Source organism: Bufo bufo, chromosome 5 (genome assembly GCF_905171765.1).
Source record: "Bufo bufo chromosome 5, aBufBuf1.1, whole genome shotgun sequence".
Lineage (NCBI taxonomy): Eukaryota > Metazoa > Chordata > Amphibia > Anura > Bufonidae > Bufo > Bufo bufo.
Window position 1 is genome coordinate 258,724,674 of NC_053393.1, and position 25,458 is coordinate 258,750,131.

Consider the following 25,458-nt stretch of genomic DNA (forward strand, 5'->3'; position numbering starts at 1 on the left):
CATTAACATGACTGATAATGCTCCGTGCCTCTCTGTGATCTCTTTACTACGAAATCACAGTGAGATAAAGTTGTCACTGTGATTTCGTAGTAAAGAGATCACAGAGAGGCACGGAGCATTATCAGTCATGTTAATGCTCCGTGCTTCTGCTGTCCGCATCGGGTCTTGGCTGTCATTCACGGCATCCGCTCGTGTGAAACAGCCCTTAGGCTCAGTTCAGACCTGAGCGTTCTGAAAGGAGCACTCTGTATGCGCGATTGTACGGGCGTTTACAATCGCGCATACAGAGACAAGCGTACACACAGTGTCGCGCGTTCCCGAAAGTCTATGTACGGGAACGCACGACAAGCGCCCAAAAAAATGCTCCTGTACTTGTTTGAGCGTCGGGCGTTTTACAGCGCGATCTTACGCACTGTAAAACGCCCAGGTGAGAACCATTCCCATAGGGAAGCATTGGTTTCTCCTTGTTGAGCGTTTTACAGCGCGTAGGAACGCGCTGTAAAACGCTCAGGTCTGAACTGAGCCTAAGTGTATAACCACACAGGAAAATTCTGCTGCGGATTTACCAGGGTTTAACCCTATGTATTGCAAAGAGTGAAAGCTGCAGCAGATTTAAAATCCACACCACAGGTTAACTTCTGCTGTGGATTTTGTACGAGTCATGTGGATGATGAATCTCATCCACTTTGTTGCTACTATAAAACGCTGTGGATTACCCACTGTACCCTTATAGTATATGTATATATTTTTTGTACGCTATTTAGAAGTTCTGTAAAGGTGAAGTACAGAAACTCCAATGGGAAATTCATGGCAAAACTGACACCTTGGTTTTCTGTGGGATCGTTTCTGGCATCCTCAGTTGTGCTCTGGCATAAAATAACTGGCCGACACAACTGATGTATATGCACCCACCCTTGGAGTTTTCTCAGATTCGAATGCTAGTGTATATAATCCAAGACAAAAATGCTCCATGACAGTCATTAGTATGCAACGTATATAACACATGGACCAATACAGAGGAGCACTTTGTTGGCGCACTACAGCCTCTTGGTTTGTAGTCACTGTCAGAGGTGGTTGTTTGCCAATGAATTGCTTGTTTAAGGGGCTGTGTCACTGAAAATATTTTCTGATTGCAGGTGATTTTATATATATATATATATATATATATATATATAGTAGGTCAAAAATAACCACCAAAAATTCTTAAAAAAATGTTTCACATAAAAACATGATTTAAGCAATGGTTCACTTTCTGTTGACACATTCTCTTTAAAGTAGACATGTGCACCCTTTTAACCTACTGAACAAAACGGCATTGAAGGACCGTTGTTTTAGTTGGGATTAATTTACACTGTGCTTTCATATTTCATATTCTGCTTTGTTCCTTAAATTATTACAAGATCTTTCCTGTGTGGTGCTATTTGGTGCCTGCATTGAAGGTGCACTTCTACGTGACAAGTAAGTAATGTTATTGAAAAAATATATAATGCATTCGGAAAGTCTTTAGTTTTTTTCACATTTTATCTTGCGACATTGTGCCAAAAAAAATAATCTAATTTTTTTCCCCCCATCATTCTGCACTCAGTACTTTATAATTAGAAAGAGAAGAGAAAACAGAATGTTTGCAGTCTTTGCTAATTTATTGAAAAGGAAAAACTAAAATATTGCATTTGTAGAAGTATCCAGATTCCAGATCCTTTACTCAGAACTTAGTTGAAGCACCTTTGGCAGCCATTACAGCTTGCAATCATCTTGGGTATGATGCCACAAGGTTTGTACTCCTGAATTTGGGGATTTTCCTCCATTCTTCTCTAGAGATCCTCTCAAGCTCCATGAAGTTGAATGGGGACCGTTGGTGTACATACCTTTTCAGAGATGTTCATACCTTTTCAGGACTCTGGCTGGGCCACTCATAGATATTCACAGTGTGCTCCCTAAGCCACTTGGCTGTGTGCTTGGGGTCATTGTCTTGTTAAAAGGTAAACCTTTGGCCCAGTCTGTACATCTGTACTTTGTTCTAATCAGCTTTCCCTGACCAGTCTTCCTGTCCCAGACACTAAAAAACACCCCTACAGCATAATGCTGCCACCACCATACTTCACTGTAGTGGATGGTATTAGGCAGGTGATGAGCAGTGCAGACGTGATGCTTAGAATTGAGGCCAAAAAGTTACATTCTGTTTTCATCAGACCAGAGAGTGTTGTTTCTTTTTCAAGTCTTATCGATTTTTTTATTTTTTTTGTAAACTCCAGGCAGGTTTTCATTTGTCTTTTACTGAGAAAGGGTATCTTTCTGGTCAATCTACCCTAAAGCTTAAATTGGTGAAGTGCTGCACAGATGGTTGACCTTCTGGAGGTTTCGCCAATATGCACATAGGATAATTGGAGCTCAGCTAGGGTGACCATTGAGTTCTTGGTCACCTCTCTTACCAAAGTCCTTCTCCCTCGATTACTTAGTTTGGCTGGGCAGACAGCTCTAGGGGGGGGGGGGGGGGGGCCTTGATTGTTCCATACTTCTTCCTTTTAAGAATTATGGAGGCCACTGTGCTCTTGGGAACGTTCAGTGCAGCAGAAGTGTTTTTGTACCCTTCTCCAGACCTGTGTCTCCACACCGGGCTGTCTCTGAGCTTTCCTCCTCAAGGCTTGGTTTTTGCTCTGATTATGTATTCTTATTTGTGAGACCTTATATAAACAGGGGTATGTATTTCCAACTCACATTAAATCAACTGAGTTTACCACACTCCACCTAAATATGCAAAAATGTTTCACATTGTTACATAGTTAATACGGTTGAAAAAAGACATTCCATCAAGTTTAATCAAGGAATAGGTGGGGACATGAATCCCATTATGGGTTATTAAGTGCGTTTTTTTTATATTGGCACAAGCCCGCAGCATAAAATGTTAGAAAACCTGAATGGGTCTGTAGATGTTCTGAATGCATTTGTATATTTGCAAACATTCGCAAATGCCAGGTTAGAGAAAGCAGTCCAATCAGTCTTGTCAGTCGTTTGTTCTACAGATGCCACTATAGTTTTATTGCAGCCTGGGTGGAAGATCCTGCTACTGATCTTAAAGGGGTATTTTGGTAAAGTAACTTAATTTTTGAAAAACTGTATTCAGGCTGCAAGCTGTGACCCAACCAGAACCAATACCTATACATATAACCAGAGCTTCATTTTACCTTGCAATCCATTTGTCTATCTCCTGCGTGAGCCTGCAACACACTGAGAGTATCAAGGCGCCCGATCTTCCGTCACAAAACTACAATCCCCACAATCCCTAGCTTTCCTGCTGCTAGTTTGTGCTTGTTCATGAGTGTTAATGTTTACTGATTGGCTGCCTGATATACCTTCCGGTCACGCCCCCTCTCCTCACCAATCACCAGCACACTAACACTCCCTTTGTTTCACAAGACATTTAGCTAGAGAATTGATAGATCGAGCATGCTCAGGGTGTTGCTAACAAAGGCTCAGAACTACAGGTCGATGCCATGGTAATTTATGAGGAAACACAGTGGTTAGCAGAGGAAGAAAACTACCGTATTTTTTGCCCTATAAGACGCACCTGCCCATAAGACGCACCTAGGTTTTTGAGGAGGAAAATAAGAAAAAAATATATTTTTAACCAAAAGGTGTGCTTTTGGTGGGTTTTGAACTAATGGTGGTCTGTGGATGGCACTGTTATGGGGGGGTGAATCTGTGGATGGCACTGTTATGGGGGGGGGATCTGTGGATGGCACTGTTATGGGGGGATCTGTGGATGGCACTGTTATGGGGGTGAGATCTGTGGATGGCACTGTTATGGGGGTGAGATCTGTGGATGGCACTGTTATGGGGGTGTGATCTGTGGATGGCACTGTTATGGGGGGTGATCTGTGGATGGCACTGTTATGGGGGAGATCTGTGGATGGCATTGTTATGGGGGGGAGATCTGTGGATGGCACTGTTATGGGGGGGAGATCTGTGGATGGCACTGTTATAGGGGGGGTGATCTGTGGATGGCACTGTTATAGGGGGGGTGATCTGTGGATGGCACTGTTATGGGGGGTGATCTGTGGATGGCACTCTTATGGGGGGGGGTGATCTGTGGATGGCACTCTTATGGGGGGGGTGATCTGTGGATGGCACTCTTATGGGGGGGTGATCTGTGGATGGCACTGTTATGCAGGGGGATCTGTGGATGGCACTGCTATATATATGTCACCCACAGATCCCCCACCCCATAACGGTGCCATCCACATATCCCCCACCCCATAATAGTGGCATCCACAGATGCCCTAATATACCGGAGCTAAACCTGTGGGAGGGGCCGGTGTCATGCAAATGCAGCGGGGACGGTGCGGTCACTGAATGAAGTAGGCGGCGCAGGCACGTGACATCAGTGAGTTACGGCCGCCCGCCCCGCCCTGCTCTGCCTGCTACATGACATTTAGTAAGTAGTACAGATTGGGCTGGGGATCGGAACTTCAATTAAAGTTATTATTATAAAAGGTTTAGACAATAAAGAAGTGAGTGAGCGGCGGGGCCGGAGTACAGAGACCGCACTGGCCCCGCCGCATTTGCATGACACCGGCCCCTCCCCCCTCCAGCTGATACATCGCAGACTGCGATGTAAAATGGCAGCATTCACCCCATAAGACGCAGGGGCATTTTCCCCCCACTTTTGGGGGGGGTGTGCGTCTTATGGGGCACTGTTATGGGGGGATCTGTGGATGGCACTGTTATGGGGGTGAGATCTGTGGATGGCACTGTTATGGGGGTGTGATCTGTGGATGGCACTGTTATGGGGGGTGATCTGTGGATGGCACTGTTATGGGGGTGTGATCTGTGGATGGCACTGTTATGGGGGGTGATCTGTGGATGGCACTGTTATGGGGGAGATCTGTGGATGGCATTGTTATGGGGGGGAGATCTGTGGATGGCACTGTTATGGGGGGGAGATCTGTGGATGGCACTGTTATAGGGGGGGTGATCTGTGGATGGCACTGTTATAGGGGGGGTGATCTGTGGATGGCACTGTTATAGGGGGGGTGATCTGTGGATGGCACTGTTATGGGGGGTGATCTGTGGATGGCACTGTTATGGGGGTGATCTGTGGATGGCACTCTTATGGGGGGGGGTGATCTGTGGATGGCAGATCCCCCACCCCATAACGGTGCCATCCACATATCCCCCACCCCATAATAGTGGCATCCACAGATGCCCTAATATACCGGAGCTAAACCTGTGGGAGGGGCCGGTGTCATGCAAATGCAGCGGGGACGGTGCGGTCACTGAATGAAGTAGGCGGCGAAGGCACGTGACATCAGTGAGTTACGGCCGCCCGCCCCGCCCTGCTCTGCCTGCTACATGACATTTAGTAAGTAGTACAGATTGGGCTGGGGATCGGAACTTCAATTAAAGTTATTATTATAAAAGGTTTAGACAATAAAGAAGTGAGTGAGCGGCGGGGCCGGAGTACAGAGACCGCACTGGCCCCGCCGCATTTGCATGACACCGGCCCCTCCCCCCTCCAGCTGATACATCGCAGACTGCGATGTAAAATGGCAGCATTCACCCCATAAGACGCAGGGGCATTTTCCCCCCACTTTTGGGGGGGGTGTGCGTCTTATGGGGCGAAAAATACGGCACTTTTATAACTACTGAACGGTAATTATCTGAAATTTACATTATCTTAGGTAATTATTGATGATGAATTAGTCTAAAACATAAGTTATATTTATAGTAATTGCAATACCCCTTTAAGTAACCTTGTGGGATGATGCCAATATCTGTATAATTAAATAGTTCATCCACTTGATATTACATGCTCTGCACAAAGAAAGAATTTCCAGTTGAGGGACAGCTTTAAATCACATGTGCAATATATACGTGTGTCAACACACACACCACCCCAAGCTTCACCTCAACCCACACAAATGACGCCAAGAGCTCCCCTAGTGGTAAGAACAGTGGGATGAGAGAGGCATCATTACTTTCTTTTGTGATATACTAATCAGTTTTCAAAAATACATTTCACTTGGCTGGACAACCCGTTCTTAATACAGAGCCCCCTAAGTTAATACATACTTCCAGACCAGATCCCAGAACTAATATAGACCTCCTCTCCAGACCCCTGAATTAATTCAGACCCCCAGACCAGACCCTAAAATTAATACAGACCTCCAGACGGACTACAAAATGAATGCAGATTCCCAGACTAGGCTCCAAAATTAAAGCGATTGTCTTGCTTTGGATGCAACAACCCCTGTCATACAGACCTGTACCCCTGAACATAAAAAAAACCCCACTCATCTATCTGCAGTTCTGCCACTGCTCTGTTCCCAGATGTCGCAAATCATAGGCCTCAGTGGCCATGGGAGCTTGAATGGTACCTTGTTGCTGTTATGTACCTTTCAAGCCGTTGTGAACACTGAGGCCTGTGAACAGAGAAGCAGCAGGGCCGCGGACAGGAGATTGGGTTTTTTATGTTCCGGGGAACAGGTTTGGACCCCAGGAGTTGTTTGCTCCTAGGCCAGACAGCCCTTTGTACAGACAAACCTAAAAATTCATACAAAGCCGTAGACCCCAAAATTACAGACCCACACCAGACACTAAAATTAATGCAGACTGCAGATCAGCCCCCAATTCATACAGACCCCAGATCAGTCCCCAAATTCATATTGACCCCAGATCAGACGCCAAATTAAGCCACTTCCGCCCCCTATAACCCCACCCATCCCCTTCGTACCCTAAATGCAGACCTCAGAGCAGACAAAATAAATATACTCAACTCTCCTTCATCTGCCACCACCACTAGGGCTCTTTGTGCACCTTAGCACTGTGTTCTGGCACCAGCGCTGCACTGCATCCTGATGTTGCGCAGCAGACCATGCACTGTACCCTGAAGCTGTATGGTTACAGGACATAGGGCATCACCGGAGATGAGCACCAGTGAGTAATGCCAGCTCTAATTGTGCCATACTCACCACTCCCTGTGCCTGTGTTCTGTTTTAATGAGCGCTGATTAGGTAATAGCGCACCCCTTTAAGGTATTGTGGGACACAGATGTAATTGCCTCCAGGGCTGCATGTTTGAGAACACTGATCTAGTTTGTTATGGTTCATAGGAAGCTGAATAAGAGAACCCTCCAGATTAGAAATACATGTTCTACTCAAGTGACATAAATTTCTAACCTTAGGCAAAAAATTTAAATTTAGCTTGAGACCAAGTTTTACTTACCTGAATGCTGTAATTCCATAAGAATCCTCTATGGAGTCTACTGAACAGCAGCTGCTATGACATAATGACAACCAGGTAGCACCGCCCTAAGCCACCTGATAGAAAGCATAGGAAATACTACAGGCTGACCTCTGCAGTTGCCAGTTGTAGTAGTACCTATGCTGTCTACCAAGAGGCTCATTCCAACTGTTTGTCAGTTGTCATGGCTGTCACAGGCTTCATCTACAGCCTAGCATCTTGAAGGGGTATTCCAGGGTTCCAACACCCTGCAGATCAGGTGTTTCATGTTAATCCGATACTACACAGCTAGAACTACACAGTTCCATCCATTGTGTGGCGGAGGCGCTGCTCCCATTTACAGCGGTGAAGGCTGTGCTGCAGTAACCAGCTCCATCCACTGCACAGTCGTTGAAGCTGTGTATTTCCGTTGAGTGAGCTACAGCGTAACAGCAGATCAGCAGGGGTGCAAAATGTCAGACCCGGCCTGTCAGATATTAATGGCCTATCCTGAGGCCATCAATAGTCAAACAGAATATGATGGTGTTTATGCAAACATAATTCAGCTCTGGTCGCTTCTATGAAGCTCTACATCTTCCAATGTTTCATGTACATGAGGTTTAACTTTAGACTGAAGTGTCAGATTTTGAATTGGACCCTTGGCATCTGTTGTAACAGTAATAAATGTGAACGTATTAACTGTATGTTTTATCATAACAACCTTCTAATCAGAAACTGACCAGAACATTTGTGTTTGCTGGCATGGATCAATAAAGGAGCAAATAAAGAGTTGCTCCATACAAAAACTCAAAATGCAGCTTGTCACATCCAAAGCCCTGTGATGTTGAGTCAGTATAGGAAATGTTATCAAAGCGCATCACACAATTTTACTTGATAACTACCTCCCCATGAAATACTAAAGGGACACCACAGATGATAGATTTGGGCTATTGTGAAGATCTATAGAGTTATGTTTATATTCGATTTGGAGGCTTCATCATAAGATTTCATAGAAGGAATAACAGACGCCATGATGGAACTTTGAAAGACCCCACTGTAAGTCAACGAGATCTGTTAGGCATCGACGGACAAAGTACTGCATTGTGACGTTGGGGTCCATGGTACATAATTTATAAAAGCCAGTTTTACATTTTCCCCAGCCTGGAACCACCTTTTTCTTATGCACCTATGTAGGAAGCCGTAATTAAAGGGGTTGTCCGGGTTCCGAGCTGAACCCGGACATACCCCCATTTTCACCCAGGCAGCCCCCCTGACCTCTCCATGGTGCTGCCAGGAAGCCCGGTGACATCACCGGCACTGATGGGCGGGATTTGGAGCTGCCCTAGCCAGTAAAACGGATAGGGCAGCACTAAAGCCCGCCCATCAGAGCCGGTGACGTCACCGAACACACTGCCGGGCGGAAGCTTCCGCCCGGCAGTGTGTTATGATAAACAAAAGAGCAAGTGCCCTTAGAGATTTAGCGCATCGGAGCATGAGATGCTCCGATGCTAGCCTCAGGGGGGCTGCCTGGGTGAAAATAAGGGTATGTCCGGGTTCAGCTCTGAACCCGGAAAACCCCTTTAACATAAGGCTGACCCAATTAATGATCACGGGTAGTCCGATAACATACCACACCCTAGCTAAAGCTTAATTTTTTAGCTGGTTTCTTTAGGGTCCAAATCTCATCAATCTTTAGCCAGAGTAACTAAAATGCTTATGTGTATTAATATAATAAATGCCTTATTCCGTTCATGCAGTGTTTACTTGATTTATTTGGATTAAATAGAATATAGTAGACACTTGCTGCATCATCTGCACTCCCTGGGCATCAGGACCAACAAGGGAACCCTCCATTTAGTATCTTCTGCCAGTTGACTAGGGTGAACTACATATGGTAGGACGTATCTTTTTCCCTTGTTTTAATACACCCATCTCGGGGGAAACGCGTCGGGGTTAACCGGTAATAGGTCCCACCACGCAGGGTTTCTTAGGATATATTAGGACAGGTATAGGGACCGGGAAACCCCACAATCCGGAGTTGTCCCCGGGCTGAGGGTAGACCAGGGTTTTTGTTAGGGACTCCCCCGTCACTTACTGTCCACATTCCCCTTCCTTCCCTTGATAGTGAGTTTGTTTTATCTTTGTGTACCTCTATCTTGAATTTATTGGAGTTAGCCTACAAATTTAGGTTTGGGATACTTTCTTATCTGAATAGAAATAAAGTAATGTATTGTGTTTTAAAGGTTCCTTTCTTTGCAGTATGTGATTTATATAGAATATAGTAGACATTTTAATGTTTTCTAAATCACAGAAATTAGCATACATCATATTCGGTCATCTGCATTAACCTTATCTCATATGTCTTAATGACAGGTTTGGTGAAGCAGTCAGTGGCCAACTTGTGATAGGTACGTTGGCCTGGCCATCTCCTTGGGTGATTGTTATTGGTTCCTTCTTTTCTACTTGTGGTGCCGGACTCCAGAGCTTGACGGGTGCTCCACGTTTGCTGCAAGCCATTGCAAGAGATGGAATTGTGCCTTTCCTTCAGGTATTATGGGACAGACATACCAAAGCCATGCATTTTTTGTGCATTATTTCCGTTTGAGTCACTGCTAAAGCTTAGTAACTGTGCATTTCTGTACTATTATTAGTATAACAAATTATGAAAGTTTGTAATATGCAGTAAACACCAGTTTGGTTCCTGAGCTAATATCTTCGGTACTGTGGCTGTAAGAGGTCCTATATCTATTCCTACACCAACACAGCTGTGCACATTGAATCTATGTGTGATGTGTGTTCATATACTACATTGGGTCTGTTGTGAAAACTGGTATTTATAATTGTTTTCATGTAAATATTCACATGAAAAAAAACATAAAATGCAGAGATAAAACAATGTAATGACACTGCTGTGTGCATGGATGGACTGGCCATAGACCCTACTGGGAAATTTCTGCGTGGGCCGTGGCCACCCAAGCCTTCCTCTTGGTCACCAGCCAGGTACATAAAGATCTGAAACTTTCAGCATTAATTATTGTTAGAGTATCAGGCACTTATGCACCTGGCTAGTGTCAGCCAGTGCCCTCCTGAATTCATCTTTATTGCTGTCCTTAGGACGATGATAGTTTTATACTGTGGCATGGTAGACAGTATTTTCTGCTGCACTATGGTAATTCTTTTTGAAGAGGCAGTATTTTCTGCTGCATTGTGGTATTTTGTTCTGCACTGCACTGCTGGCCCTGCCTACTTCTATTGTCCTGGGTTCTGTCAATTTAGAGACACCTACAACATGGTTCACATATAAGGCCACTTTAAATTCCCAGTCCATCCATGGCTGTGTGCGTCTCCTGCATTGGTCTCTTAGCAAAGATGAATGCAGAAAACGACATATAGCAGCCTGCAGAGGGCAATAGATGAGTGCATGGGTAAGGCCTGGCTTTTACTACTGAGAGGGCTAGGGGTCATGCTGTAACTACAACAAGCTAGAAAATTTCTGGGTTGGCACTGCCACATACATTTACGGTAAAATGAAGTTGGCTCTCCTTCATCGTCTGACTCCAGCGGTACTCGGCATATAGAATAGTGCACACTTGTAATGAAATAATAAATAAACTTGCGGTACTCACCGAATCTCTTTGCATTTCTTTTATTCTATCTTAAAATATAGTCGCCGATGTGGGCCCTCACACCGTCTAAGGCAACGTCCGTTTCGTGTTAACCGCACTTTGCCTGGCCTCCCACGTGATGGCGTCGGCGTGCATGTTCATTTATGCTCCACCTGGCGTCATCACTATGGCAACAACATATAACAAGTAAAAACCTTAATACATAAACTTATTCAGATGAATACAACTAGAATCCACGAATCACTGAAGAGAATAGACCTCCATTCCATCCTTCCGTGCAGTCTTGTACCATGATGGCTTTTATTAACTTTGTCTACATAAGGTCAATGCTGTAGCTGGATGTCTGCCTCATAGTCCAGTGTCGTGTAAGTGCCTTCTAATGGTTTTGTTTGCCACCTTAGGCTTAAAGGGGTTATCTCACTTCAGCAAAAAGGCATTTAACATTTAGACAAAGTTAATACAAGGCACTTACTAATGTATTGTGATTGTCCATATTGACTCCTTTGCTGGCTTGATTCATTTTTTTATCACATTATACACTGCTCGTTTCCAGTAATTACGGCCAAGTGCCTTGTATTAACTTTGTCTACATGATAAATGCCATTTGCTGAAGTGAGACAACCCCTTTAAAGGTATTCTGTCACCAGGTTTTGGGCTATAGAGCTGCGGAAATGCACGGCTAGATCACCGCTAGCATGTCCGCAATATATCTGTCCTATAGGGCTGTGTGCTTTTAATTTCTTTAAAAAAGGATTTTATAGATATGTAAATTAGTCTTAAATGTGTCCAAGGGGCTTTACTAACCTTCCTGGAGCCCAGCCGTGACCAGCCACACCAGCCTGTGAAGGAGCCCAGCACCGCCTATGTCCTCCGAATCTCCTCCTTTCATCATCGATAGATTGCCGTAATCTCGCGATGCGCGAGCTCGCGCATGCGCAGTTCTTTCCCTGAGGCTGATGCCAGCACAGGGAAAGAACTCTATACCGACACTGCGCATGCGCGAGCTCACGCATCGCGAGATTACTGCAATCTATCGATGATGAAAGGAGGAGATTCGGAGGACATAGGCGGTGCTGGGCTCCTTCACAGGCTGGTGTGGCTGGTCACGGCTGGGCTCCAGGAAGGTTAGTAAAGCCCCTTGGACACATTTAAGACTAATTTACATATCTATAAAATCCTTTTTTAAAGAAATTAAAAGCACACAGCCCTATAGGACAGATATATTGCGGACATGCTAGAGGCGATCTAGCCGTGCATATCCGCAGCTCTATAGCCCAAAACCTGGTGACAGAATCCCTTTAAGATGTGATGTCCAGTTTCACTTGCAGTACATAATGGATCACTACACTCTATTCTTCTAATCAGACGATCCGTCCGTGCAGATGTTCGCCTCTGTGCACCACTTGCTGTTATTCCAGTTGGTTGTTCTCCAAAGCACAGGGACATGAAACCTTAAACAATGCTGACATCTCAGCCTGGGTGCATAGTGATCTGCCAGACTGATAAACCACAGTCTAAGTTCAAGGATTCTGTCCCTTTAAGGCCTCATGCACACGACCGTATTTTTTTGCGGTCCGCAAAACGGGGTTCCGTTTTCCCGTGATCCGTGACCGTTTTTTCGTCCGTGGGTCTTCCTTGATTTTTGGAGGATCCACGGACATGAAAAAAAAGTCGTTTTGGTGTCCGCCTGGCCGTGCGGAGCCAAACGGATCCGTCCTGACTTACAATGCAAGTCAATGGGGACGGATCCGTTTGACGTTGACACAATATGGTGCAATTTCAAACGGATCCGTCCCCATTGACTTTCAATGTAAAGTCTGGAGTCCCTTTTATACCATCAGATCAGAGTTTTCTCCAATCCGATGGTATATTTTAACTTGAAGCGTCCCCATCACCATGGGAACGCCTCTATGTTAGAATATACTGTCGGATATGAGTTAGATCGTGAAACCTCATTTCCGACAGTATATTCTAACACAGAGGCGTTCCCATGGTGATGGGGACGCTTCTAGTTAGAATATACTACAAACTGTGTACATGACTGCCCCCTGCTGCCTAGCAGCATCCGATCTCTTACAGGGGGCCGTGATCAGCACAATTAACCCCTCAGGTGCCGCACCTGAAGGGGTTAATTGTACTATCATATCCCCCTGTAAGAGATCAGGGCTGCCAGGCAGCAGGGGGCAGACGACCCCCCCCTCCTCCTCCCTCTATTGTAATAATTCGTTGGTGGCACAGTGTGCCCGCCCCTTCCTCCCTCTATTGTAATAATTCGTTGGTGGCACAGTGTGCCCCCCCCTTCCTCCCTCTATTGTAATAATTCGTTGGTGGCACAGTGTGCGCCCCCCCCCCCCCCTTCCTCCCTCTATTGTAATAATTCGTTGGTGGCACAGTGTGCGCCCCCCCCCCTTCCTCCCTCTATTGTAATAAATCGTTGGTGGCACAGTGTGCCCCCCCCTTCCTCCCTCTATTGTAATAATTCGTTGGTGGCACAGTGTGCGCCCCCCCCCCCCCTTCCTCCCTCTATTGTAATAAATCTTTGGTGGCACAGTGTGCGCCCCCCATTGGCCCCCCCTCCCTCTATAGCATTAACAACATTGGTGGCCAGTGTGCGGCCTCCCATCCCCCCCACCCGATCATTGGTGGCAGCGGGTTACTAGCAATAGTACAATAGTAAAAGATTCATACTTACCTGGGAGCTGCGATGTTCGTGTCCGGGCGGGAGCTCCTCCTACTAGTAAGTGACAGTTCATTTAGCAATGCGCCGCACAAACCTGTCACTTACCAGTAGGTGGAGCTCCCGGCCGGACACAAACATCGCAGCAGCAGCCAGCAGCAGGTAAGTATGAATCTTCTACTATTGTACTATTGCTAAGTAACCATGGCAACCAGGACTGTAGTAGCGTCCCGGTTGCCATGGTTACCGATCGGAGCCCCAGCGATTAAACTGGGACTCCGATCGGAACTCCGCTGCCACCAATGATGGGGGGGGGGGGGGAGATGGGAGGCCGCACACTGGCCACCAATGTTGTTAATGCTATAGAGGGAGGGGGGGCCGATGGGGGGCGCACACTGTGCCACCAACTAATTATTACAATAGAGGGAGGGAGGGGGGGGGGGGCGCACACTGTGCCACCAACGAATTATTACAATAGAGGGAGGGGGGGGGGCGCACACTGTGCCACCAACGAATTATTACAATAGAGGGAGGGGGGGGCCGCACTGGCCACCAATGATATTCAAACTGGGGAGGGGGGGGAGGGTCTGCCCCCTGCTGCCTGGCAGCCCTGATCTCTTACAGGGGGCCGTGATCAGCACAATTAACCCCTTCAGGTGCCGCACCTGAAGGGGTTAATTGTGCTGATCACGGCCCCCTGTAAGAGATCGGATGCTGCCAGGCAGCAGGGGGCAGTCTTGTACACAGTTTGTAGTGTATTCTAACTAGAAGCGTCCCCATCACCATGGGAACGCTTCTGTGTTAGAATATACTGTCAGTTCTGAGTTTTCACGAAGTGAAAACTCAGCTTTGAAAAAGCTTTTATGCAGACGGATCTTCGGATCCGTCTGTATAAAAACTAACCTACGGCCACGGATCACGGACACGGATGCCAATCTTGTGTGCATCCGTGTTCTTTCACGGACCCATTGACTTGAATGGGTCCGTGAACCGTTGGCCGTGAAAAAAATAGGACAGGTCATATTTTTTTCACGGCCAGGAAACACGGCTCACGGATGCGGCTGCCAAACGGTGCATTTTCCGTTTTTTCCACGGACCCATTGAAAGTCAATGGGTCCGCGAAAAAAAACGGAAAACGGCACAACGGCCACGGATGCACACAACGGTCGTGTGCATGAGGCCTAAGTGTGTGACAAGTGATAACAGTGATAACAAACAGGATGCATCACTCAATCTTCCCACACAACTTGGTTTGATTTTTGTGATTTCATATGGCAAGTAAACTTTGCCTTCAGTTTTGCATTCATGGCCCTCCAACATCCCACAGATTGGAGTTAGGTGTTTGAAAATTTGATTATTTGTGACACCTGCTACAGTACTTCCTCGATTTGTATAACCTTACATCTTGTCCTTCTTGGAGTTGGAATTTAAAATGTTGAGTAGTGTAATATGCATGAAATACAATAGTGTTACTCCATTGTTACATAAATATCAAGAATGATTCCTTACTGTTTTTTATTTAGGTGTTTGGTCATGGAAAAGCCAATGGAGAACCAACATGGGCTTTATTGTTGACTGCTGGTATCTGTGAAATTGGAATTTTAATTGCTTCCTTGGATAGTGTTGCACCAATTCTTTCAATGTAAGTATTTTGGATTTTTGTTAATTGACTGAATGTAAAATGATCAGTTATTTTAAATGACTACCCCATATGAAAGCTTCCTTCTGTGTGATTCTCATTAGTTAAATGGGTTTATGAACAATATTTAAATTTGTACGTATCTCTAAGGCTGAGTTCACATCACCGTATGGCATTCTGTTTTTTTGTATGCAGTACTTTTTTCCTGTCTAAAAAAAATGATTTCAGACGGAAATGGCTTAAACTGATGCAACAGGATCTGTTTTTTTTTACAGTATCCTATTAAAAAATGGACCCTGGGCAATCCTATGCATAACAGATGCAACAGGATCCATTTTTATACAGGATTCAGTTTTTTCTTTCTTTCTCTTCTTCTGAGGGATCAGAAGAACGGAAAGCTAAATGGTGATGTGAACTCAGCCTACATCTACATATTTCCTTAATGTAAACACCCAGCGCATTGTGAAAATGCAACTAATAACTTTACATTCATGCAATTTTACCATATAGGAGTAGACGTTGTATATACCTTGAGTTGTCTGCAACTGATTTGCATCATTTACAGTGGCAGCAAAGTGACATTATAACAAATCTCATCCACACTCAATAGACATTTTCTGCAAGAAAATCTTCACATAACTTGACATGCCATTAAGGTTTTAAATATGCAGCATGTCCATTTATGTTTTGGATTAAAATGAAGCAGACCTGCCACGTTTGGCTATGCCCAAGTATAATTTTTTGAAAATTATATTTGTTTTTCGTCAAGAGTGTGACCCAAACAAATTTTATGGCCCTATTACATTGCAGGATGTCTGGGGACTATGAGCACCGTTAAAGGGAATCTGTCACCTATTTTGACCCTATTAAACCGTTAAAATAGCAATTTGCAATAAAGAACCTTCTTACCTACATGTGTCTTCTTTCTTTTATTCAACTTTTCATTCTTATAAAAAAGCGATTTTTCTGATATGTAAATGAGGTTCTAAGGTGCCCAGAGGGGCGTTATTACTCTGCTCTGGTGCCCAGTAACGCCCCTCTGTAGTGCCCAACCGGCCTTTCTTCCAAGCCCAGCACGCCTCCTCATAAATAAATGTCCTCCCACATACTGGCCGAACGGCGCCGCCCCCTCCCCACCACGTCATTTAATTTATTCATTGCACCATCGTGCTTCCTCCTCTCTTAGCCTACGGCGCCGCCCCCTCCCAATTACGTCATTTAATCTATTCACTTCATCGGGCGTTCCTAGCTCCTCTCTTGGCCTACGGCGCCGCCCCCTCCCAATTACGTCATTTAATCTATTCACTTCATCGGGCGTTCCTTCCTCCTCTCTTGGCCTACGGCCTCTCCTGTCTCAGAGGCAACAGCGCTCGGATTATGTCACTGGGCTCGGCGCATGCCCAGTGACAATATTGAGGCTGTTGCCCTCTGGAACAGGAGAATCGTGCAGGCGCAGGCAATCACTGATACTGCTCCTGCGCGGGATTTCTGAGGACAGGAGAGGAGGAAGGGAGGGCCGGTGCTATGAATACATGTGACGTAATGGGAGGGGGCGGCGCCGTAGGCCAAGAGAGGAGGAAGGAACGCCCGATGAAGTGAATAAATTAAATGACGTAATCGGGAGGGGGGCGGCGCCGTAGGCTAAGAGAGGAGGAAGCACGATGGTGCAATGAATAAATTAAATGACGTGGTGGGGAGGGGGCGGCGCAGTTTGGCCAATATGTGGGAGGACATTTATTTATGAGGAGGCGTGCTGGGCTTGGAAGAAAGGCCGGCTGGGCACTACAGAGGGGCGTTACTGGGCACCAGAGCAGAGTAATAACGCCCCTCTGGGCACCTTGGAACCTCATTTACGTATCAGAAAAATCGCTTTTTTATAAGAATGAAAAGTTGAATAAAAGAAAGAAGACACATGTAGGTAAGAAGGTTCTTTATTGCACATTGCTATTTTAAAGGTTTAATAGGGTCAAAATAGGTGACAGATTCCCTTTAAACACGTGTTCGTTTATCATCTGACTGTATTAACCATTACTTGGGAAAATTATCGGGAACAAGTGTTCCTATGAATGCGACATATACCTATGGCACATGCATGTATATTCCCAAGATTAAGAGAAACTGAAGAGACTAACAACAGTTTCTAAAAATAATGATTACACACCTTAAAAATGAGTATACCCCCAAATCCTGTTCTGTCAGTTTAAAACATAAGGATACTCCATGGAAATGATTGCTGCATGTACATGGAACCTTCACCTCGGCATGTGATCAGGCAGTTATTGAGAATGTTTGGTTCCCTCCTCATAATTGCCTGGGCATTGGCCCATTTAAAAGAGGCTTTGTGTCTATCCATTTCTGACATTGACTGAAAGTAATTATTTTCCACTGCCAGGTGGAGATTTGTTTTTAGTTGTACTCTTCTGTGAAGGATTTCTTACATTCACACCCTTTATTAAACCCTACACACACAATGATGGGATTAAGAACCTTTGACTTGGCCATTCAAGAACTTTGACACTATACAGGGTCAAGTTTTATGACTGTGGTCCATCCTTTACTAGGATCTTTCTACTCTGCTGCTCCCCTAAACAGACACTGAGGAAGGAGGCTGAATTTTAACATGGGTTAAAAAGGAACGGTGACTTGCATAATGAAGCCAACGCTTGAACCTGGTCTTTAAAATTACACCAGCCACAATATTGAGTTTGCAGTGCTTAACCCTTTTAGGACCAAGCCATTTTTCACCTTAAGGACCAGGCTATTTTTTGCAAATCTGACCAGTGTCAGTTTATGTGTGAATAACTTTAAAACGCTTTTACTTATCCAGGCCGTTCTGAGATTGTTTTTTTGTCACATATTGTACTTCATGACATTGGTAATATCGAGTCAAAAAAATTCATTTTTATTTATAAAAAAATACTAAATTTACCAAAAATTTGGAAAAATTTGAAAATGTCTAAGTTTCAATTTCTCTACTTCTATAATACATAGTAATACCTCCAAAAATAGTTATTACTTTACATTCTCCATATGTCTACTTCATGTTTGGATCATTTTGGGAATGATATTTTATTTTTTGGGGACGTTACAAGGCTTAGAACTTTAGAAGCATTTTTCAGAAAATTTCCAAAACCCATTATTTAAGGACCAGTTCAGGTCTGAAGTCACTTTGTGAGGCTTACATAATTGAAACCACCCAAAAATGACCCCATTTTGGAAACTACACCCCTCAAGGTATTCAAAACTGATTTTACAAACGTTGTTAACCCTTTAGGTGTTCCACAAGAGTTATTGGCAAATGGAGATGAAATTTCAGAATTTAAATTTTTTTTGCAAATTTTCCATTTGAATCCATTTTTTCCAGTAACAAAGCAAGGGTTAACAGCCAAACAAAACTCATTATTTATGGCCTTGATTCTGTGGTTTACAGAAACACCCCATATGTGGTCGCAAACTTCTGTACGGGCACACGGCAGGGCGCAGAAGGAAAGGTGCGCCATATGGTTTCTGGAAGGCAGATTTTGCAGGACTGTTTTTTTTTTACACCATGTCCCATTTGAAGCCCCCCTGATGCACCCCTAGAGTAGAAACTCCAAAAAAGTGACCCCATCTAAGAAACTACACCCCTCAAGGTATTCAAAACTGATTTTACAAACGTGGTTAACCCTTTAGGTGTTCCACAAGAATTCATGGAAAATAGAGATACAATTTAAAAATTTCACTTTTTTGGCAGATTTTCCATTTTTATATTTTTTTTCCAGTTACAAAGCAAGGGTTAACAGCCAAACAAAACTCATTATTTATGGCCCTGATTCTGTGGTTTACAGAAACACCCCATATGTGGTCGCAAACTTCTGTACGGGCACACGGCAGGGCGCAGAAGGAAAGGTGCGCCATATGGTTTCTGGAAGGCAGATTTTGCTGGATTGGTTTTTAGACACCATGTCCCATTTGAAGCCCCCTGATGCACCCCTAGGTTAGAAACTCCAAAAAAGTGGCCCCATTTTGGAAACTACGGGATAAGGTGGCAGTTTTGTTGGTACTATTTTAGGGTACATATCATTTTTGGTTGCTCTATATTACACTTTTTGTGAGGCAAAGTAACAAAAAAATAGAAATTCTGAAATTTCATCTCCATTTGCCATTAACTCTTGCGGAACACTTAAAGGGTTAACAAAGTTTGTAAAATCAGTTTTCAATACCTTGAGGGGTGTAGTTTCCAAAATGGGGTGCATCAGGGGGGCTTCAAATGGGACATGGTGTCAAAAAACCAGTCCAGCAAAAACTGCCTTCCAAAAACCATATGGCGCTCCTTTCCTTCTGCGCCCTGCCGTGTGGCCATACAGCAGTTTACGACCACATATGGGGCATTTCTATAAACTACAGAATCGGGGCAATAAATATTGAGTTTTATTTGGCTGTTAACCCTTGCTTTGTTACGGGAAAAAATGTATTAAAATGGAAAATTTGCCAAAAATAGCTGTTTTGGCACTGTTTTTATTTTTTATTATTTACAACATTCATCTGACAGGTTAGATCATGTGCTATTTTTATAGAGCAGGTTCTTACGGACGCGGCGATACCTAATATGTATACTTTTTTTTATTTATTTCGGTTTTACACAATAATATCATTTTTTAAACAAAAAAAATCATGTTTTAGTGTCTCCATAGTCTGAAAGCCATAGTTTTTTCAGTTTTTAGGTGATTGTCTCAGGTTGGGTATCATTTTTGCGGGATGAGATGACGGTTAGATTGATACTATTTTGGGGTGCATATGACTTTTTGATCGCTTGCTATTACACTTTTTGTGATGTAAGGAAACAAAAAAATAGCTTTTTTGACACCGTTTTTATAAAAAAAAAAAATTAGTGTTCACCTGAGGGGTTAGGTCATGTGGTATTTTTATAGAGCAGGTTCTTACGGACGTGGCAATACCTAATATGTCTACCTTTTTTAATTTATCTAGGTTTTACACAATAATATCATTTTTGAAACAACAAAAAAAACTTGTTTTAGTGTCTCCATAGTCTGAGACCCATAGTTTTTTTTTTTTTTTTGGGCATTGTCTCATGTAGGGGCTCATTTTTTGCGGGATGAGGTGACTGTTTGATTGGTACTATTTTCGCGTACATGCGACTTTTTTGATCACTTTTATTACCTTTTTTGGGAAGTAAGGTGGGCAAAATGTCTATTTCCTCATAGTTTTATATTTTTTATTTTTTTTATGGCGTTCACCGTGCGGGGAAAGTAACATGACCGTTTTATAGATCAGCGGTATGGAAAGGGTTAAACGGCTGACATCGCAGCACAGATGTCAGCCGTTTATACCAGAGTGTCAGCAATGTGCTGACACTCTGGTATACCCACTAGCCACCAATGATTATTCAAGAGGAGGCGGGCGGGGGATCGCGATCCCGGCTGCCGCTCCGCCCACCTCCCGCACCGCCTGCAACACCCTTCCTGCACCACCCGCCGGCATAAAATCATTCAGGGGTGCAGGGGGGGTGAAAAATCTTTATTTTGGGCATTTTAAAGTTTCCCTGACCGCGGGGATCAGAAACTGCAGAAAGCGCTGCAAACCGCAGGTCTAAATTGACCTGCGGTTTGCAGCGATCGCCGATAGCGGGGGTCACAGGACCCCCCTCGGCATTGACCCAAGGTGCCTGGCTGTGGTTAACAGCCGGGATCTCAGCGCTGTCACCATGTCTGCAGACATGGTGACAGTTTAATGCCATGACGTGTATGCTCGTCATGGAGCGCTAAGTAGCAGTGCTCCATGACGAGTATACTCGTCATAGGTCGGGAAGGGGTTAAAGTCCAGCTTTAATACATATGTACAGTCAAATCCATAAATATTGGGACATCAACACAATTCTAACATTTTTGGCTCTATACACCACCACAATGGATTTGAAATGAAACAAACAAGATGTGCTTTAATTGCAGACTGTCAGCTTTAATTTGAAGGTATTTACATCCAAATCAGGTGAACGGTGTAGGAATTACAACAGTTTGCATATGTGCCTCCCACTTGTGAGGGACCAAAAGTAATGGGACAATTGGCTTCTCAGCTGGTCCATGGCCAGGTGTGTGTTATTCCCTCATTATCCCAATTACAACGAGCAAATAAAAGGTCCAGAGTTCATTTCAAGTGTGCTATTTGCATTTGGAATCTGTTGCTGTCAACTCTCAAGATGAGATGCAAAGAGCTGTCACTATCAGTGAAGCAAGCCATCATTAGGCTGAAAAAACAAAACAAACCCATCAGAGAGATAGCAAAAACATTAGGCGTGGCCAAAACAACTGTTTGGAACATTCTTAAAAAGAAGGAACGCACCGGTGAGCTCAGTAACACCAAAAGACCCGGAAGACCACGGAAAAAAACTGTGGTGGATGACCGAAGAATTCTTTCCCTGGTGAAGAAAACACCCCTCACAACAGTTGGCCAGATCAAGAACACTCTCCAGGAGGTAGGTGTATGTGTGTCAAAGTCAACAATCAAGAGAAGACTTCACCAGTGTGAATACAGAGGGTTCATCACAAGATGTAAACCATTGGTGAGCCTCAAAAACAGGAAGGCCAGATTAGAGTTTGCCAAACAACATCTAAAAAAGCCTTCACAGTTCTGGAACAACATCCTATGGACAGATGAGTCCAAGATCAACTTGTACCTGTTGTGATGGGAAGAGAAGAGTATGGAGAAGGAAAGAAACTGCTCATGATCCTAAGCATACCACCTCATCAGTGAAGCATGGTGGTGGTAGTGTCATGGCGTGGGCATGTATGGCTGCCAATGGAACTGGTTCTCTTGTATTTATTGATGATGTGACTGCTGACAAAAGCAGCAGGATGAATTCTGAAGTGTTTCGGGCAATATTATCTGCTCATATTCAGCCAAATGCTTCAGAACTCATTGGACAGCGCTTCACAGTGCAGATGGACAATGACCCAAAGCATACTGCAAAAGCAACCAAAGAGTTTCTTAAGGGAAAGAAGTGAAATGTTATGCAATGGCCAAGTCAGTCATCTGACCTGAATCCGATTGAGCATGCATTTCACTTGCTGAAGACAAAACTGAAGGGAAAATGCCCCAAAAGCAAGCAGGAACTGAAGACCGTTGCAGTAGAGGCCTGGCAGAGCATCACCAGGGATGAAACCCAGCGTCTGGTGATGTCTATGCGTTCCAGACTTCAGGCTATAATTGACTGCAAAGGATTTGCAACCAAGTATTAAAAAGTGAAAGTTTGATTTATGATTATTATTCTGTCCCATTATGCAAACTGTGGTAATTCCTACACCGTTCACCTGATTTGGATGTAAATCTATCTCTGATTTGGATGTAAAAGCTATCTTTCTGATGGGTTTGTTTTGTTTATTCAGCCTAATGATGGCTTGCTTCACTGATAAAGGAAAATGCAAAAAATCCGCAGCACTCGCCAGTGTGAAAAATCAGGTGGTGATTTATTCACAAAATAGCATGGTTAAAGCAACGTTTCGACCTTCATCGGTCTTTCTCAAGCAAATTTGCTTGAGAAAGACCGATGAAGGTTGAAACGTTTCTTTAACCATGCTGTTTTGTGAATAAATCACCTCCTGATTTTCCACACTGGCGAGTGCTGCGGATTTTTTTGCATTTTCCTAGACGCTGGGACCATAAGCCAGGATCCCCATCTGCGTGCACCACCTCCATCTTAAAGGTACCTTTAATGGCTCTTCCCATTATGGGATCAGTAGTGCTGCCAAAATCTCTGTGTATATTAGATTCACTGATAGTGACAGCTCTTTGGATCTTATCTTGAGAGTTAACAGCAACAGATTCCAAATGCAAATAGCACACTTGAAATTAACTCTGAACCTTTTATCTGCTCATTGTAATTGGGATAATGAGGGAATAACACACACCTGGCCATGGAACAGCTGAGAAGCCAATTGTCCCATTACTTTTGGTCCTTTAACAAGTGGGAGGCGCATATGCAAACTGTTGTAATTCCTACACCGTTCACCTGATTTGAATGTAAATACCCTCAAATTAAAGCTGACAGTCTGCAGTTAAAGCACATCTCGTTCGTTTCATTTCAAATCCATTGTGGTGGTGTATAGAGCCAAAAATGTTAGAATGGTGTTGATGTCCCAATATTTATGGACCTGACTGTATGTTCTTGGCAGTCAGCGATTTAAACTCCTGCCAATTTAGTAATCGCACATATGCATACATTACCATCAAATACTTACAAACAGTCTCCATTGGCTAATATGTTAAAATAACAATGCTTTTCTGCACAAGCATTGATTTCTCCTTTGTGTATTTAATCACAGCTTCCCTTTTACACTACTTTATTGCTATTTTGTTTGTTTTGTTATTCATGTGGGCATGGTGGCATTGATCAGTATTGTATAAATACGTTTAACCTCTTTAGGACACAGGGCGTACCTGTACGCCCTGTGTATTTCCGATCACTGCCGCTCAAATCATTGAGCGTATTTCCGAACAAGGTGCCTGCTCAAATCATTGAGCAGGCACCTCGGCTAAATGCGCAGGGGGGTCCCGTGACACCCCCCCTCCCCCCGTGTCAATTCAGACCTGCGGTTTGCGGCTTTTTATGGTGCAGGCGGGAGCGGTGCCATCGGGTCCCCATGGGGCTGTAGGGTGGACACGATGGCATGGAAGGCAGCGCGATGCCTTCCTGATGCATCTTCGCTGCCTTCCTGTGACGTGCCTGTGAGATCCAGCCCCCTGGATCTCACAGACAGAAGTATTGGAATGCATTGTAAAGGATTAGACCCCCAAAAGTTGAAGTCCCAAAGTGGGACAAAAAATAAAGTGAAAAAAAAAAGTTGAAAAAATAGTTTTCCCCCCAAAAAATTAAAAGTTTCAAGTAAAAATAAACAAAAACGTCATTTTCCCCAAATAAAGTTTAAAAAAATTGGTAAAAAATATATATATTAGGTATCACCGCGTGCGTATCGACCGGCTCTATAAACATATCACATGAACCCCTCAGATGAACACGATAAAAAATAAAAACTGTGCTAAATAAATATTTTTTTGTCACCTTACATCACAAAAAGTACAACAACAAGCGATCAAAAAGGCGTATGCCTCCCACAATGGTGTTAATCTAACCGTCACCTCATCGCGCAAAAAATTAGCTCCTACCTGAGACAATCGCCCAAAAAATAAAAAAAACTATGGCTCAGAATATGGAGACACTAAAACATAATTTTTTTTGTTTTAAAAAAGCTGTTATTGTGTAAAACTTACTTGAATAAAAAAAAAAGTTTACATATTAGGTATCGCCGCGTCCGTAATAAGTTATTCTATAAAAATATCACATGACCTAACCTCATCTCATCCCGCAAAAAATGAGACCCTACCTACGATAATCGCCCAAAAACTGAAAAAACTATGGCTCTCAGACTATGGAGACACTAAAACATGATTTCTTTTTTTATCAAAAATGAAATCATTGTGTAAAACTTACATAAATAAAAAAAATTGTATACATTGTATGTCAGATGAATGTTGTAAATAACAAAAAAAAAGGTGCCAAAGCAGCTATTTTTTGTTACCTTGCCTCACAAAAAGTGTAATATAGAGCAACCAAAAATCATATGTACCCTAAACTAGTAGCAACAACACTTCCACCCTATCCCGTAGTTTCTAAAATGGGGTCACTTTTTTGGAGTTTCTACTCTAGGGGTGCATCAGTGGGGCTTCAAATGGGACATGGTGTCAAAAAAACAGTCCAGCAAAATCTGCCTTCCAAAAACCGTATGGCACATATGGGGTGTTTCTGTAAACTACAGAATCGGGGCCATAAATATTGAGTTTTGTTTGGCTGTTAACCCTTGCTTTGTAACTGGAAAAAAAATATTAAAATGAAAAATCTGCCCAAAAAGTGAAATTTTGAAATTGTATCTCTATATTCCATTAATTCTTGTGGAACACCTAAAGGGTTAACAGCGTTTGTAAAATCTGTTTTGAATACCTGGAGGGGTGTAGTTTCTAGAATGGGGTCATTTTTGGGTGGTTTCTATTATATAAGCCTCACAAAGTGACTTCAGACCTGAACTGGTCCTTAAAAAGTTGGTTTTTGAAAATTTCTGAGAAATTTCAAGATTTACTTCTAAATTTCTAAGCCTTGTAACGTCCCCCAAAAATAAAATGTAATTCCCAAAATGATCCTAACATGAAGTAGACATATGGGGAATGTAAAGTAATAACTATTTTTGTAGGTATTACTACCGGTATGTATTATAGAAGTAGAGAAATTGAAACTTGGAAATTTTCAAATC

General features: G+C 43.6%; 1 protein-coding gene across 4 annotated transcripts in view; it reads left to right on the top strand.

Moving 5' to 3' along the window:
- SLC12A7 (solute carrier family 12 member 7) overlaps positions 1-25,458 on the top strand; it is a 408,366-nt gene that overhangs the window by 282,123 nt on the left and 100,785 nt on the right. For all 4 annotated transcript variants that reach the window (XM_040432155.1, XM_040432156.1, XM_040432158.1 and 1 more), the window contains 3 exons: positions 1,401-1,458; positions 9,592-9,766; positions 15,045-15,163. In XM_040432155.1, coding sequence (XP_040288089.1) covers positions 1,401-1,458; positions 9,592-9,766; positions 15,045-15,163 — 352 coding nt within the window. The remainder of the gene's footprint in view (positions 1-1,400; positions 1,459-9,591; positions 9,767-15,044; positions 15,164-25,458) is intronic.